The sequence below is a fragment of the Bombus affinis genome, chromosome 9 (assembly GCF_024516045.1).
Source record: "Bombus affinis isolate iyBomAffi1 chromosome 9, iyBomAffi1.2, whole genome shotgun sequence".
Taxonomy (NCBI): Eukaryota; Metazoa; Arthropoda; class Insecta; order Hymenoptera; family Apidae; genus Bombus; species Bombus affinis.
This window is the reverse complement of record NC_066352.1, coordinates 8043442-8057082: the sequence shown is the minus strand read 5'-3', so window position 1 is coordinate 8057082 and position 13641 is coordinate 8043442. Positions and strand designations below refer to the sequence as shown.

The 13641-nt window shown below is 39.4% G+C and overlaps 1 protein-coding gene across 10 annotated transcripts in view; it reads left to right on the top strand.

Moving 5' to 3' along the window:
* Window positions 1-13641, top strand: part of LOC126920010 (sex determination protein fruitless) — an 80772-nt gene that overhangs the window by 16671 nt on the left and 50460 nt on the right. The window contains exon 5 of one of the 10 annotated variants that reach the window (XM_050729829.1): window positions 8902-11271. The exons of 8 other annotated variants lie outside the window; for them this stretch is intronic. In XM_050729829.1, coding sequence (XP_050585786.1) covers window positions 8902-9038 — 137 coding nt within the window. In that variant the 3' untranslated portion in view covers window positions 9039-11271. Of the gene's footprint in view, window positions 1-1113; window positions 8206-8901; window positions 11272-13641 lie in introns of those variants that run through there. One more of the 10 variants, XM_050729826.1, reaches the window with a different exon arrangement.

The following is a 13641-nucleotide window of genomic DNA, read 5'->3' as shown; positions in this document are numbered from 1 at the left end:
CTCACCCCGCGAGCTCACTCGTTCATTTCTGACCAAAACTGAATTTCCATCGGGCCAGAGAGAAACCTCGAGATATTGCCTTTGATTAGATTTGCATAAGAGCGATACTTTGGCCGGCAAAACGTTGTGCAGCCCTGGCTTTTACCACAGGCGCGGGGATGATTTCCAAACCGCGAGGAAATTCTCCTCGAAATTGCTCGTAAAACGCCCCTGTTAACGAAACATCGACGCGTCTAGGGTATTTCATCCAGTTCCATGCCCGGTGTGCACTGTTATAACACTTACGCGCAACTTTGTATCTCGTAATGGCAGCCTTGTTCCGCAGGTGGAGAGAGGAAGATCAGTATTAAGTAACTATTTATACACTTATTTATAGATCTTATATTATATTATATTTATATTTATACATACATCGTAGGTTATGAAAGACGTCGAAGACTGAGTATACGAAAAAAAGAAAAAGTAAAAAGAAGAAAAAATAATGAAAGAAACGCTGAATCTCATGGGCCGGTGTGGCTCGATAAAATAGTCATTATGAACTAGTCTCTGAGGCCCGAAGGTTATTGCAAAAAAAGCAGACTTTTCCATAGAGGTTTTTTTTCTGGTGCCTTTCCATTTAAAGTATAATATTTGTCTAATCAATGATCGATAACAGATATATATATATTATATGTATATTATATATAGTATTATATATATGTATAATATTGTATATGTATAATGCATATATATATATATAATATAATAAACACAGCTATGATATCACATACGTAATATGTAACGTGTGCGACCAGTCTCTTCTATCGACAGTGCATGACATCTAATAATCGAACATCGATCTTTCTCTGTGCTCGCGTGCTCACCTGCACGAATACATACAGAGAGACTTACCTACGCGGAATACCTAAGAACAGTATACATACATACACACAGAGATACGTACAGACTACAGAGACACGCCGTATGCCGGCTACCTATGTAACCCTTTCCTAGTAGAGTGAATCTGATCAAAGCGAAAAGAAAAGAGCTCGAGGGTAAACGGAGTGAGGCAGTCTCTCCGGATCGAATCACGTCGATGGCCGTTTTTCACACACGACTTTTCTCTATTTGCAGATACGACACTTTTAACCCCTCAGGGCATTGAGTGCGCGCCGATTACATACATTCAGAAAGTTAATCTGTCGGAGTTTTTCGAAAAGCTGCCGTATACGTACACTAGCAAATGCAAACTATGCGGTCGGGTCGTGTCGAATCTAAAGAATCATTATTTGACGCACAATCCAGGAAATTACGTGTGCCCGCTCTGTGGCTGTCGTAGGACTCGACTGGATAACTTGAAGGGTCACATTAAACAGAAACACCCTGAGATACAGATACTGCAGCAGTCCAGCGGCACCGTGCAGACATGAACAGAGTCTTGTCTCTAGCAATTCTCTCCGTGATATCTTCCCCTTTTGCACGGTATGCCGAGCGTTCGAGCATTTACGAGCACCACGGTGCATTCATTGAAATCGCAAGCACAACTATCAATTGTTTTCGATTGTGAACTCTCTTTATGAATACACCACATGATATATTTATTACAGTAGAACGTTGATTATCCGGATAATAATTTTTCAACGATAAAAATGTCGATATAATCCGATACCGATGATCATTTATATTTCTGTACAGCAATGCAAATTAAATACAATTCTTATCAAAACCTACGTTAAGCTCAATGTGTAATTTCCACTTCTTTTTATCTGAGAATCTTATCCAGATAGTCGATAACCGATATATCATTAGATAATTATAAATAGCATTCTACTGTATTATAGAACTCGTACTTATTTTATGCTACTTTTTAGGTTTAATTTCTCGCTCCCTATTTTGGGATTATTAGAGACCCGAGAGGATATTGTAACGTTATCCATATTTTACATAGTATTGCAGAAAAATGTATTTAATCTTTCAGTAATTTCAGCGAGCACCGTAACGATACTTAAATCCTCGAACGTTCACTCTATCCACCTAGAACCCTTTTTCACGAGTGGTGGTAGCACGGTCGAAGGTCGTTTCGTCTTATCCGCTTCCTTCGTGTCTCGTCAGTCAACGTCAAGAACCGTTTCGCTGGCCCGTTCGTTCGTTCGATAGGCTCTTAACCCCAAGAACAGCATTGTGTGCGCCGTTTCAGCGATGAATAGGTGTGCGCGAAGCGTTCCCGTTCTTGAAAACGGTGATACGCTAGTCACGCAAGGTGGTCGAAAGTATACGAGACTTTAACGACGCGAACGAGACGAAAGACGCGGCGTATCGGCTCGTAATTTTCTGCTTACAAACCGAATGGATCGTGGTGTGAAATTCGTAGAGACCACCCCATCCCGTATCGGTTGTCCAACAATGTGCAATCGTTCGTATCGACGTTAGTATCGCGATGGATAAGCGGATTTCGTGATTGACGAATAGTCGACGCACGTGTTGTATACTCGTCGATCAAATCGATCCAAAATCAACGCCTATAGTTTCTATCTGTAACCGAACACTAAAAACGAAACTATAAAAGGAAAAGTCGTTTCCAAAAGAAAAGAAAAAGAAAGAAAGAAGAAAAACGGTAATAGATTCGTTATACATAATTGTAAATTAAAAGGCCCAAAGGGTGTATCGTTTTACGATTAATTATTGGTCGTTTGCTAGACATTTTGAGATTAATTCTATGAATTAGCCCGTTGTACTAAGTGGAGATCTTAGCGGAATGGATAGTTTGTGACTAAGAATTAAAAATGAAAATAACATATATAATAAATTTGAAACAGTGAAGAATGAAGGTGCTGGTACATCGTCTCGTAGTAAATAATTAATCATCTTCTAGACACGTTCAGATTAATCCCATGAATTTCTCCGTTGCACTGAAAAGAGACTTTAGAGAGAGAGAGTATGGTGTCATAGGACGAGACACGTTATGTCACATCTCTGATACAAGGAACAGTTTCTCGTGTCACAACTCTGTCGACCTTAACACATGGTTGGCGTAGAGAATCAGTGGGTTTCCTTGTACGTTAGTAGAGAAACCCTTGGTAGAGGCGAAGTGGAAATTAGTATTACGCGATATTTCTCTATTGGTCTCGATGGTAGCTCGTTTCATGGTCAAAGGACGTTTCACAGTTAGCGATAAAAAGCGTTTCGTCGTTTTGCGTTCAGTCATGACGACGACATAGTCCACTGGTTCGATCCTCCTTGCATTTAATTACATCATTCTCCCTTCATTAGCGTAATTATTCTTTTTGCGCACGTCTTCTTGCACCGTTCTTTTGACGATCGATCGATCTCCTTCGCCAACTTCCGTCCAAGCTCCGTTTTATTTTTCCAACCTCGACGCTGCTGTCGTCTGGCTGGTTTGTTAGCTATGCAGGTCGAGTTGCTGTAAATTAGCAGCTTAAATAACTTCTTTGTTTACGCCACTTTGCAAAAAATATCCTTATAAATACTGGCGTTTGTTAGGTGGTTGTTCCGCACTTGTCTTAATTTCGTTAACCGGTACTGTTTGTTCTCTCGCGAGTAATCTTGCTGTTAAGGAAACTTCGATCACTTAACATGCAGCCAACTTTAAGTTTGTTTATTGGAAAAATAGTAAATACGAAAGTTTTCGTGTTTATTTACAACAAAATACTATTAGCATATTATTACGTTTTATTGTAACACTTATGTAATAGTTAATTAGGCCAAAGTGTAAATTTCGTATCACTTTATAATACTTTCATATGATTACAAACGTTTGATAGTATGAAAATGAAATATACATAGAACCTGATTAAAAAAAAAAAAAAAAAAAGAAACGGTTCATCGGAAAATAAGACTGTGTATTGCCAATACTTTTTGCAGATAATTGGAAAGTATCGATTTATTTCCATATTTCTAGGGAATACAAGGATGCTAAAATATTTCATTTGTGGAAAATATTTCAATCTATCGCCCATCGAAATAGACATTGCCAGGGGAGTTAAAAGAGACTGACACGCTATTTTTCAAGAACTTGTAGTATTTAAAACATATTTTTCACACTGTAGTTTGTACATAAAATTCTTAAAATCATTTCTATGTCCATTTTTACTCGCCTGTTTCATGCTATTTTATTGCTACATATTATCATTCGTCTGATACGGATCAGTCTATAGCTTCTGCATTTTTATCTTAGAATTAAATTCTTCTTTCACAGTCAAACATCACTCTGATCGTAAAGGATTAAACGTTTCTATGATACGCAACGTTAACAAGAGCCATTTGAAAAGAACGTGTAAAGTTCGATTCAATTTTGATCGACCTGCACTATCCATGTAAAATAATTTCAAATACACATTACTAACATATTTTCAGACCAAAATGCGCTTCTAAAATAAACCTGGACGTCCCGATACTGCACTTAGGATCCCATGAAAATTCTATTAGTCTCCTGTCAGCACGATATTCTTCGCGAACAGCAATCGACTCCGCCAGAGTTCTATTAAAATTCTCCGTTCCAAATTTAACCAACGGGAGAATTTGATTTCACGACACTTCCAAACAGGATGCCCGATTCTCTAAGTCTCTAGGAACATTATCGAGCTAACTAACGGAATCCTCTTACATACAGGAGCCTTTGTGTCAAGCGTGCTCGATCGTTTCTGGTACGCGAACAATCTCAACACTGGCTCCACTTGTTCGCTAATTGAGCCGCTATTCGTCAAATGTTTCTCGTCGTCTATTTTCCTTTCGTTTCTTTCCGCCTCATTTTATTCTCCACGATACAGTTATTTCCACCTGGAAAATCAGCCGCTCGATCTCGCAGCGTCCGATATTCGCGCAGACCATTCATCGATCTCGAGCAAAGCGGCTTCGAAACGGTGTATTATACTTGTGGACGGTTTCACGATGCTCTATCACCTGTTTAATATCTTCGAGAGGGGCGAGGAGGAGTTTCAGAGGCAGGTAAAGAAAGGATCGGTGAGAGAAAAAGGTGATGGAGTACAACTAAGAAACTGAGAGCAAGAGAAGATCCTTTTCGCGATAAGCTCCTTAATGGCATATCTTCTCGCCCTTATTACAGGGCCGTACTTCATGGATGAACGACCAGGGTAGGAATCGACGGGTTTCTCGATAAGAGGATCACCAGTTAGGGACACGTAGCTATCGCAAAGAGTTTCGTTTTCTTGTGCACGCAAGAGGCTTTTGCTGCCTTTCATTCTTTCGCATTCGCCTTCGCTTTAAACTTCGCTAGTTTAGTCAATGGAGGAGAAGAGTCTGCAGACTAGGTGCTCGAAACTGATCACGTGGCGCCGAGACAAGTCGTCACCAAGTTGTAGAAACTGGATTCTTTTCCGTTGCTTCGCGATCTGTCGAAAATACCACGAGACAGAGACAGGAGGATTATATCTGCTTCGTTGAACTTCCTTCGAGTTTAGCTTCTCGTTAAAGATAGTATTTTATTGTAAAGCGTTTCTTCAGCCTCTTAGTATCTTTGTTAATGAAATATTTACATCGATTATTCAATAGGAATTTGGAACGTACGTTTATTCGTGTTTCAGAAGATTCGTAAATTTTTTAAGAAGATATAACCAGAATTGATAGTTCTATAGTCTTTAGGCTTGTAGTGCCTTTGTAATGAAATATTTACATCATCTATTCCGTAGGAATTTGGAACATTTATCCATGTCTTAGAACATTCGTAAATTTTTTAAGAAGATGTAGCCAGAACTAATGGTCGTATAATTCTTCGAATGGATTTTGAAGGGAAAGTTTTCACGTCACTTTTATTAGTCTCAATGAATTTTTACTTTTTCCGCACCTTTCACGGACTGAAAGAAATAAAAATAGGTGCGCTGGAAGTTCAGAGGCAATAGGTCAAGTAGACTTTAACACGACATGGAAAATACTTCAAGGAACATTGGCTTTGAGAAAACTACCTTATTTATTGTAACATTTTCCAAACAATCACAATTCCCTGAATATTGAAGATTCAGATACAGAACTTTACAGACTACATTGTTTCAGAAAATAAGAAAAAGAATTCGACTTATTTAAGAGGCTACAATAGGATACTCCCTTAAGTTTTTCGTGTTCGCTCGAGACGTGAACGATATGATCTCTGTGCACACGAATATGTTTGTTTTTGAAGCATTAACAATGCTTGGAACATACGCACGCCGCAGTTACCGCTCGACTTCCGGTCGCGACTCCTGGAGAACCTCTCGCCAGCATTATTTCGCGAAGTTTCCGCGTGTATATGGTGCGAATTTTTCTGCCATTCCCTTCTGATTTTCCCTGAAATCTACCGTACCGTGAATATATCTCTTTAGAATTAACATGTGAAAGTTAAAATTGATCTATAGTAATAGATCGTTGGAAAAGATAGCGTGGTTTAATTGAAACGGACAAATGGATGCAGTTGGAGTTGTTTCATTTCGGTTTCAAATCGTTCATCTATCCCTGTCAGTGATTTAACTAGATTTAATGCAATATTTAATGATCGCTAATCTCTTTGGAATACCACGTCATATTTGGATCGCGAATTATTCAAATAGCGGGCATTACTCGTACTCTCGTAGTATTTGGCGTATACGTTTGTTCAAACGAAATGTTTGCGCGCTAAAACGTCCGGATAATGTGAGATTCGGATTTAAACGCGCGTTTCAAATGTTCAGAGTAACGTTTGTCTTCTTTAGCTCTATCATTATTAGCGCGTGCTCGGCTGAAGCGTGAGATTATTGTATCGCACCGGGTGTTTCGGAAATCTGACGATATAAGTCCGAAAAATGTTCTTTATGGAACATTAAATCCCGTAATAATATTTAATTTTAACGAAGTAAAATAACTGCAATATATTGTAGTAATTAAGATACTTTTATAAGTATATTTTATAGACGATTTGGCAAGAATACCATGTATTAATCGAACAAAAGTGTTTTATTTAATCCTTTGTATTGTGAGACAATATTTGATGTGATAACACGACATGATGATTCATGGAAGTTAAAAATTGCTTTGGAAGTGTACATATGGAAATCTTGTGTTTTATATTCGTCGGTAATGAGATAATTTTAACGTCTCTTGTTAAATATTATTGTACAGTTCGAAATTTTTTCGAAAAGTCGGCTTCATTTTACAATTTCATCGCTGAAATTTCCAAGCTTTTAGAATTTGTGATTGCTCAACTTTTTAACTAATATATATATTTCATTTGTCAAAAAATTGATTCATATGCTGTAGTGTAGCTTTGTGAAACATGCTACAGAAAGCCATTTTAGATTAACATATACTAAAATTATATGCATATTATATTTCTCGTATTATGCATATTTTATTAGTAGGAATAAAAAAGTAAATTTTAAATAACCGTAAACAACTTTTTCGTATCTGAGATCAGATATAAAATTGGACAATATTCGAATTGATTAAGACAAGATAGAAAAATAATTATTAGAAGAAAGTATAAAAAATTCTATATAATAAATTGTGAAAATTAAGGTTGAGCCGCGTGATCTTCTTAATCCTCTTTGATGGATACTGTTATATCCTAAAGCGAACTTTCAACCGTAGAAAATATTTCATTTCGTCTTTCCTTTTTTACGCGTATAGCAATTTTTTTTACACGCGATGGTAGCGATCCGTTGCAGAATGCATTTATCTTACGTCCGAATGGTTATTGCATTCAAACATCTATCCTTCGCTTTAGATGTCCCCTTTGTTTGCATTCATCCGATGTCTCGAGCGTGTCATTATTTTCGTTTTGGTAGGTTGTACGATCAATCAACGTTAGTTATTGGTTCTATCCAGCAGCGGCGCGATATTCCTTTGATTTTGACCTAGGCAAGCCGATAGGTTATGCGAGACTAAATCCAAAAATATACGAACACTTCGCTTCGTTGAGGGAATTTACGAATCTCCGGCATGAGACGGTAAAATTATTATTAACCCATTTCCATCCATTTCGAGTTTCGTGCTAGGTGAAACAAGGCGAAGCACCGGACCTTTTGCGGCCATTAAAAATGAATCAATTTGCCAAGGTAGCTTTTAACCGATATCTGTCTCACGGGACAGGGAGATGGTCCAAGCTAAATCAACATGGATATAAATTTTATCGACGGTTAGAAGACAGTAGATCTTTTTCCACGAGTACCAAATTGTTCTAACGTGTTCATCGTGTTGAAATTATCCAACGATCGTTGAAAATAAATCGTCGTTTCTCATAATCGTGAATTTCCTCGTTCCTAGCTTTTCCTCGTCGAGCTAATAATTTCCTCTCTATTGCAGCGAATCTTTTCACGCGAGTATCACCTGGCAGAGGGAACGACGATGGGGTAGAACGTAGTTGGAGGGGTTTGGTCGTCGGTATCGTTGGGAGAATCGTCGCCGGGAGAGAGAAAACTGGCGTCCCAAAACAGTTTCTATGACAGTTGTACGGTTGTTTCGTTGAAACCGCACACATGTATCATAGTGACTGGACTGCTGTACATACATACGTAAACGGGGTTACATAGCCTCGAATGTAGTGGCATAGCGGAGAGAAATACGAGAGAGGGAGAGAGCTTGAGAGAATATAATGCTACTCGCCGACCTTCTTTATCCTAGTTCCTACCATCCTTATACGTACAGAGCTTCGTGTTCTCTCCACGTAACTCTCTCTTTCTCTCTCTCTCTCTCTCTCTTTTCTCTCTGTCAGTCTCTCTTATTATACTATAATTCTGCAGAGCGCAGTTGGCAAGAAATATAACGCCGTTATCGATGTCGGCGTATGCAAATGTCGGGCCTTGCGTTGTAAAAGATCGTCTTGCGTTGGTTAGAGCATACCGAAAAGGGATCCATCCATCCTGTCTTTCACGTTTTTTTTTCTCTCCCTATGCACGCTAATCAACGTCCAGTCTCTTTCTTCCTCTCTCTCTGTTACAGTGTTGGCCAGTGGTGTCTCACTGGAGAAGAGAGAGAGGGTTGCGCCCCGACAAGGTCAGAGTTCCAGCTGCCCTGTTGGATGCCTCCGCCCTTGCGATCCTCTCACGAGCCGAGGAAATCTCGTGCAGAGAGGGTGACGACGGGCGGCGGTGTGCTGGCAGTGGTGGTGTTGGTACTGGCCGTGTGTGCCGTTAGCCGTCGTATGTTTGTCCGGATAACCAGGAACGGTTGTCGTTCCCAACTGCGTGCAGCTGCCTGCCATTGTGGCACAAATCGGTCAGTAACCGATGGCACAGCGTAAGATCGCCACATCGACGTCGAATATTGTCGCTCTATTGGAATATTATCCCTCCCTTCCACTTACAACCGCGTTCTGTTGCATCGTATTCTGTTCTACGTACATACATATGTATACACGAACTGGTAACTCGAGGACAACCAATCCAGCTCATTTAGCATCATCCTTTCATTCCCGGCTATTCTGACTTCGTTCATTATAGTTACGCGCTTGCAAAGTTTTTCCAGGTTTCTGGTACGTTTCGTCAGTCGAAATACGGAAGTCGTTTGATTCGACACAAGTCACCAGCTGGATAGGTCGCGCAAACTTTCGAGAACTTCCTGCGAAGAACTTTCTCGCAGGAAATTCGAAGGCGACGATGGTCCTCGATAGCGTCAGGGTTCTGATTTCTCAGGCTCTCCTCTGTCTCGGTTTCTAACGAACGTGGCGATCGTTCTATTTTCGTCGTACCACTTCCACCGCCATGACGCGTGTACGTAGAGGTATAAACGTACGAATAGATTCGAAAACATCGCAGGGGAGCAGTTGGATCGGAGCAGACTCCGCAAGGCGTATAATTATAAACGCTCGAGTATCGACACGATCGACGACAGGTCCGTTCGGGCTATCACCAAATGATGAACGTTTTCTATTTCGTTCGATTTCATTTTAGCCAATATCGTTGGCTCTGGACCGCACGATAGAACATAAATTCGTATGCATGTTCTCAAAGTACGTGCATGATCGAATCGTCGAGGCAGACGTAGAGATAGTCTGCTCTCTTCTCTGTGGCTGGCTTGCTAGATCGAGTTCTCCCCCTGTATTTTCCGTACCTTGTAACCGGTGGGAAAAGTTCCGCGGAAATAAAGGATGAAACAAAAGGCGGAGTTTGAATGACTTCATCTCCCTGCACGGCGATCTTGCGGGAAACCGCACACCTACGCGCGCCGTTCAATTGAAACAGACCGTTTCGTCCAGTTGTTTTCTCCTCTTTCGCTCTTGCTTGTTTCGCTTGATTAGCTAACATGGCCGACAAAAGTCGCGATAGTCACTTCCAGAGAGGTTCGTAGCCGGAAATTTGCAATGCCCTGTGACTGGTCACTCGCCCTGAGTGTGCCAGTTTCCCGTTTGTAGCGCGCTGGCCAGAGCTTCGCGATTCTTTTCGAAGTTCATCTCTGGTCGATCGATCTTCGCCTCCCATCGCACGTGTACTAGATATACCAGGACTCTAAGCTCGAAAAGGGATTTAGCTACTTTAGCTCCGAATCCTCCATGCGATTAAACGCCCGTACCATTGCCTCGATCGATCTTTCATTCTTCAGAACGCGTTTCCATCCTACGTATTTTTATCATACTGCATTCTGATACGAGAAAGAGTAATATCGATGACCGAAATTCACTGGCTGTGGTAATTTCTCAGTTCCACTTACGTAAGTACGTCCAGAGTATATCGAATCGGATTCGACGTACATGCGGAATACGCAGACGAGTGAACGAACTCGGAAATGTTGAACGTTCGTTTAGGATTATTATATTACTGGTAATGAGTCCGGTGTAACGTACGAGCAACGTAGACGTAGTTGACGTAGAGCAGAGCCATTTGTAAGAACAATTTCATACACGTCTTTGATCGTTCTCCAGATCAATAAATCTAATACAACCACTTCCTTTCTGTATTTCGTTCTGAAAATAGAGGACGATAGGCGAGAAGTACCGATTGGTCATAGAATGATTATAGGATCGAGTTGCAGACATTGAGAATTCGAACGATGATCGCATACGCTAAGTTTAAACTCGAATTTTGCACGAATAAGCCACATATAATGAAACTATTTGACAATCTCGTCAATAAACGACTTTTCCTTTTAACGATAATTCGAAAGATTAAATTCGACAGACTGCGTCGTACTCGACTAAATTGTAAATCGATCAATCGCGAATCACGCGTGCTCATTGTCACTTACAAACGTAAATTTTCTGTTTGCTGATGGAAGTAGCGAAAGAACAGAACGCGCCACACGCCCGTCTACGTCTGCACCAGCGTAGATCGCTTTATCATGCATATTTAAAAATAAAAAAAAAAAAAAAGAAAACCGCTATGGAGAATGAACACACGCCCGATGTACCTAGCAATTAGAATTCCTATCCTAGCATTTCACGTAGGTGTAAATTAAGCGACAAGGATTCGAAGGAAATAAAATGAAAGCAAAATATATACATATATTTAAATATATATATATATTTACGAGAATATATATATACTGTAATATTTTTGTACTAAACAGATTTGTGAAATAAATAACGATGATTCAAAGCCAATTCCAAACCGTGGACCACGGGTGTTGTACTTTATCGTACGGCGAGGTATTATCGCTCGATACCGTTGCAAAAACACCTCGAGTCAGTCGGCTGCTATTTTTGGGAAGGGCTGGAGGGAAAAGAGGAGGACGGAGGTTGGTGGGGGAGGGAAAAAAAAAGAATGTAATAAAAGACTGATAAAAGGAGACATGCAAAAGAGGGGGATGTGTGCTTCGTGGTCGGTGCGCTCCGACGCGCTATGCTGATACACGCGAGAGTTGTTCTTTCGGCGGATGATTTTTACGGAAGAAAAAGCGACCAGTCTCTCTTCCCTTCTATTTTTTTTTTTTTTTTTATATATATCTCTTTTTCGTTGTTATTTTATTTGTTCTCTTTGGAAAAAAGAGGAGATTCTCGTTTCGATCGGAGGACAGAGGAATATGTATCATCTCTCCTCGAACAGCTGCTTCTCTCGTGTTTTCGTTTTTTCAGTGTCTATTAATCTCCTTCTATCTTGCTCATTACACGTACATCTCTCTCTCTCTCTCTCTCTCTCTCTCTCTCTCTCTCTCTTTTTCTCTCTTACTGTCTACCTCTTGTTTGGGAACACGATCTGTTGTACATCATGCCTTTGTTGTTCAGCAGAGAGAGGATCACACGCAATGTAACCGTGTAACAAGCAACTCACGCTAACGCATATTACCAGCAAAGAGTCTAACAAAGTCTAACCGAGGATATCCTGCACTAACACAAAATATATACAGCATTATTTTTTATACACGTTGTCGGCACCATGGAAGCAGATTACTCGGTTCTGGTAACAGGTCGTACAGGAAAAAGATGACTTTTCTTTGAGGAATGGTATATACTTTGAAAATGCGGAGAGATCTCGATAAAAATAGTTTCAATGCGTTCACTGTCCAGTGATTTGTATAAATACTGATACTGATGATTAACTTGAGCAGTTAAAATAATTCGTTTGTTTTTGATGCGTGTCCGAATATGCGTGTGATGGTATTTTCAATTATAGTGAAAAACATTATTTGTTTCGAGACAAAGTAAATATTATGGACAATTTTTCGTACAGTTGTATCTTGCGACAGTTTAGAATAATCAATAATTTTTATCATAGTGTAATAGTCAATATTGAGGCCATGTATAATGATTTACGATGGCCATGACCTACATACGATCCTTAATGGAACAACTGTATTAGAGAGATTATTGAACGAAATGTTATTTTAACAAGTACTCGAAATAACGACTATCAAATTTAATACGTCACTTGGATCATTAAAAATAAATGAGATGTTTAAGGTGTTCGAGTAAGTGTCGAGGAGACTCACTATGTGAAATCCTATTTTTTACAGAACAGTAATTTTAAAATTCAGTAGTTAATTCCATACTCGATGTAAATATGTGTTCTTGGTATCCTCTTGAATGTGTAAAAGATATTGATCGGATTTGTAGGCTATTTTTAAAAGGCTTGTATTTTTAGATCTAAACAGTTTCCCTTTCCAACTACGTTGCATTAAAGTACATGTCTTCGGGCAAGCGTCATAAAAATTAGACTTAACGTGTTTTTCCTGCGTGCATATTGATCTGTGGTGTGTTAAAAAGATAACAGAAGTTTGTAGTTAAGTGGAATTGGAACAATTTCCATTAGTTATGCTAACAAATAATTCTCAAAGGCGTCATACAGGTGTTTTCAAGGGAGTGTCACATGCATATCATAAAAGTACGTGACGAAATTCCTCATACCTAAATGAAATTACTCGGGTTCGAGATGTAGCAGTGAATACATTAACTGGGTAGGATGAGTTATGTGGATGTCGTAATTCAAAGACCACGTAATACTGCATTTTCGATGAATCGTCTGTATTAAAAATACCTGTATATATCGGGAATAATATACATATAATCGCAAGAGATATTCAATAAAAAAAATTCAACAAAGTATCACGAAAGGACGGAAGAAGAAGTATTACGAAAAACAGTATTACAGTAACGTGCATAAAACTGGACAGTGAATCAGAGAGATTTGGATATGTGAGAATATGAGATATTAGAATTCCTGCAAACATAGCACTCATATATTAACATTCTTCGAACGGGCCATAATTTAATTAATCGAATCATTTATTTTTTTACTCTGATCAAAAATT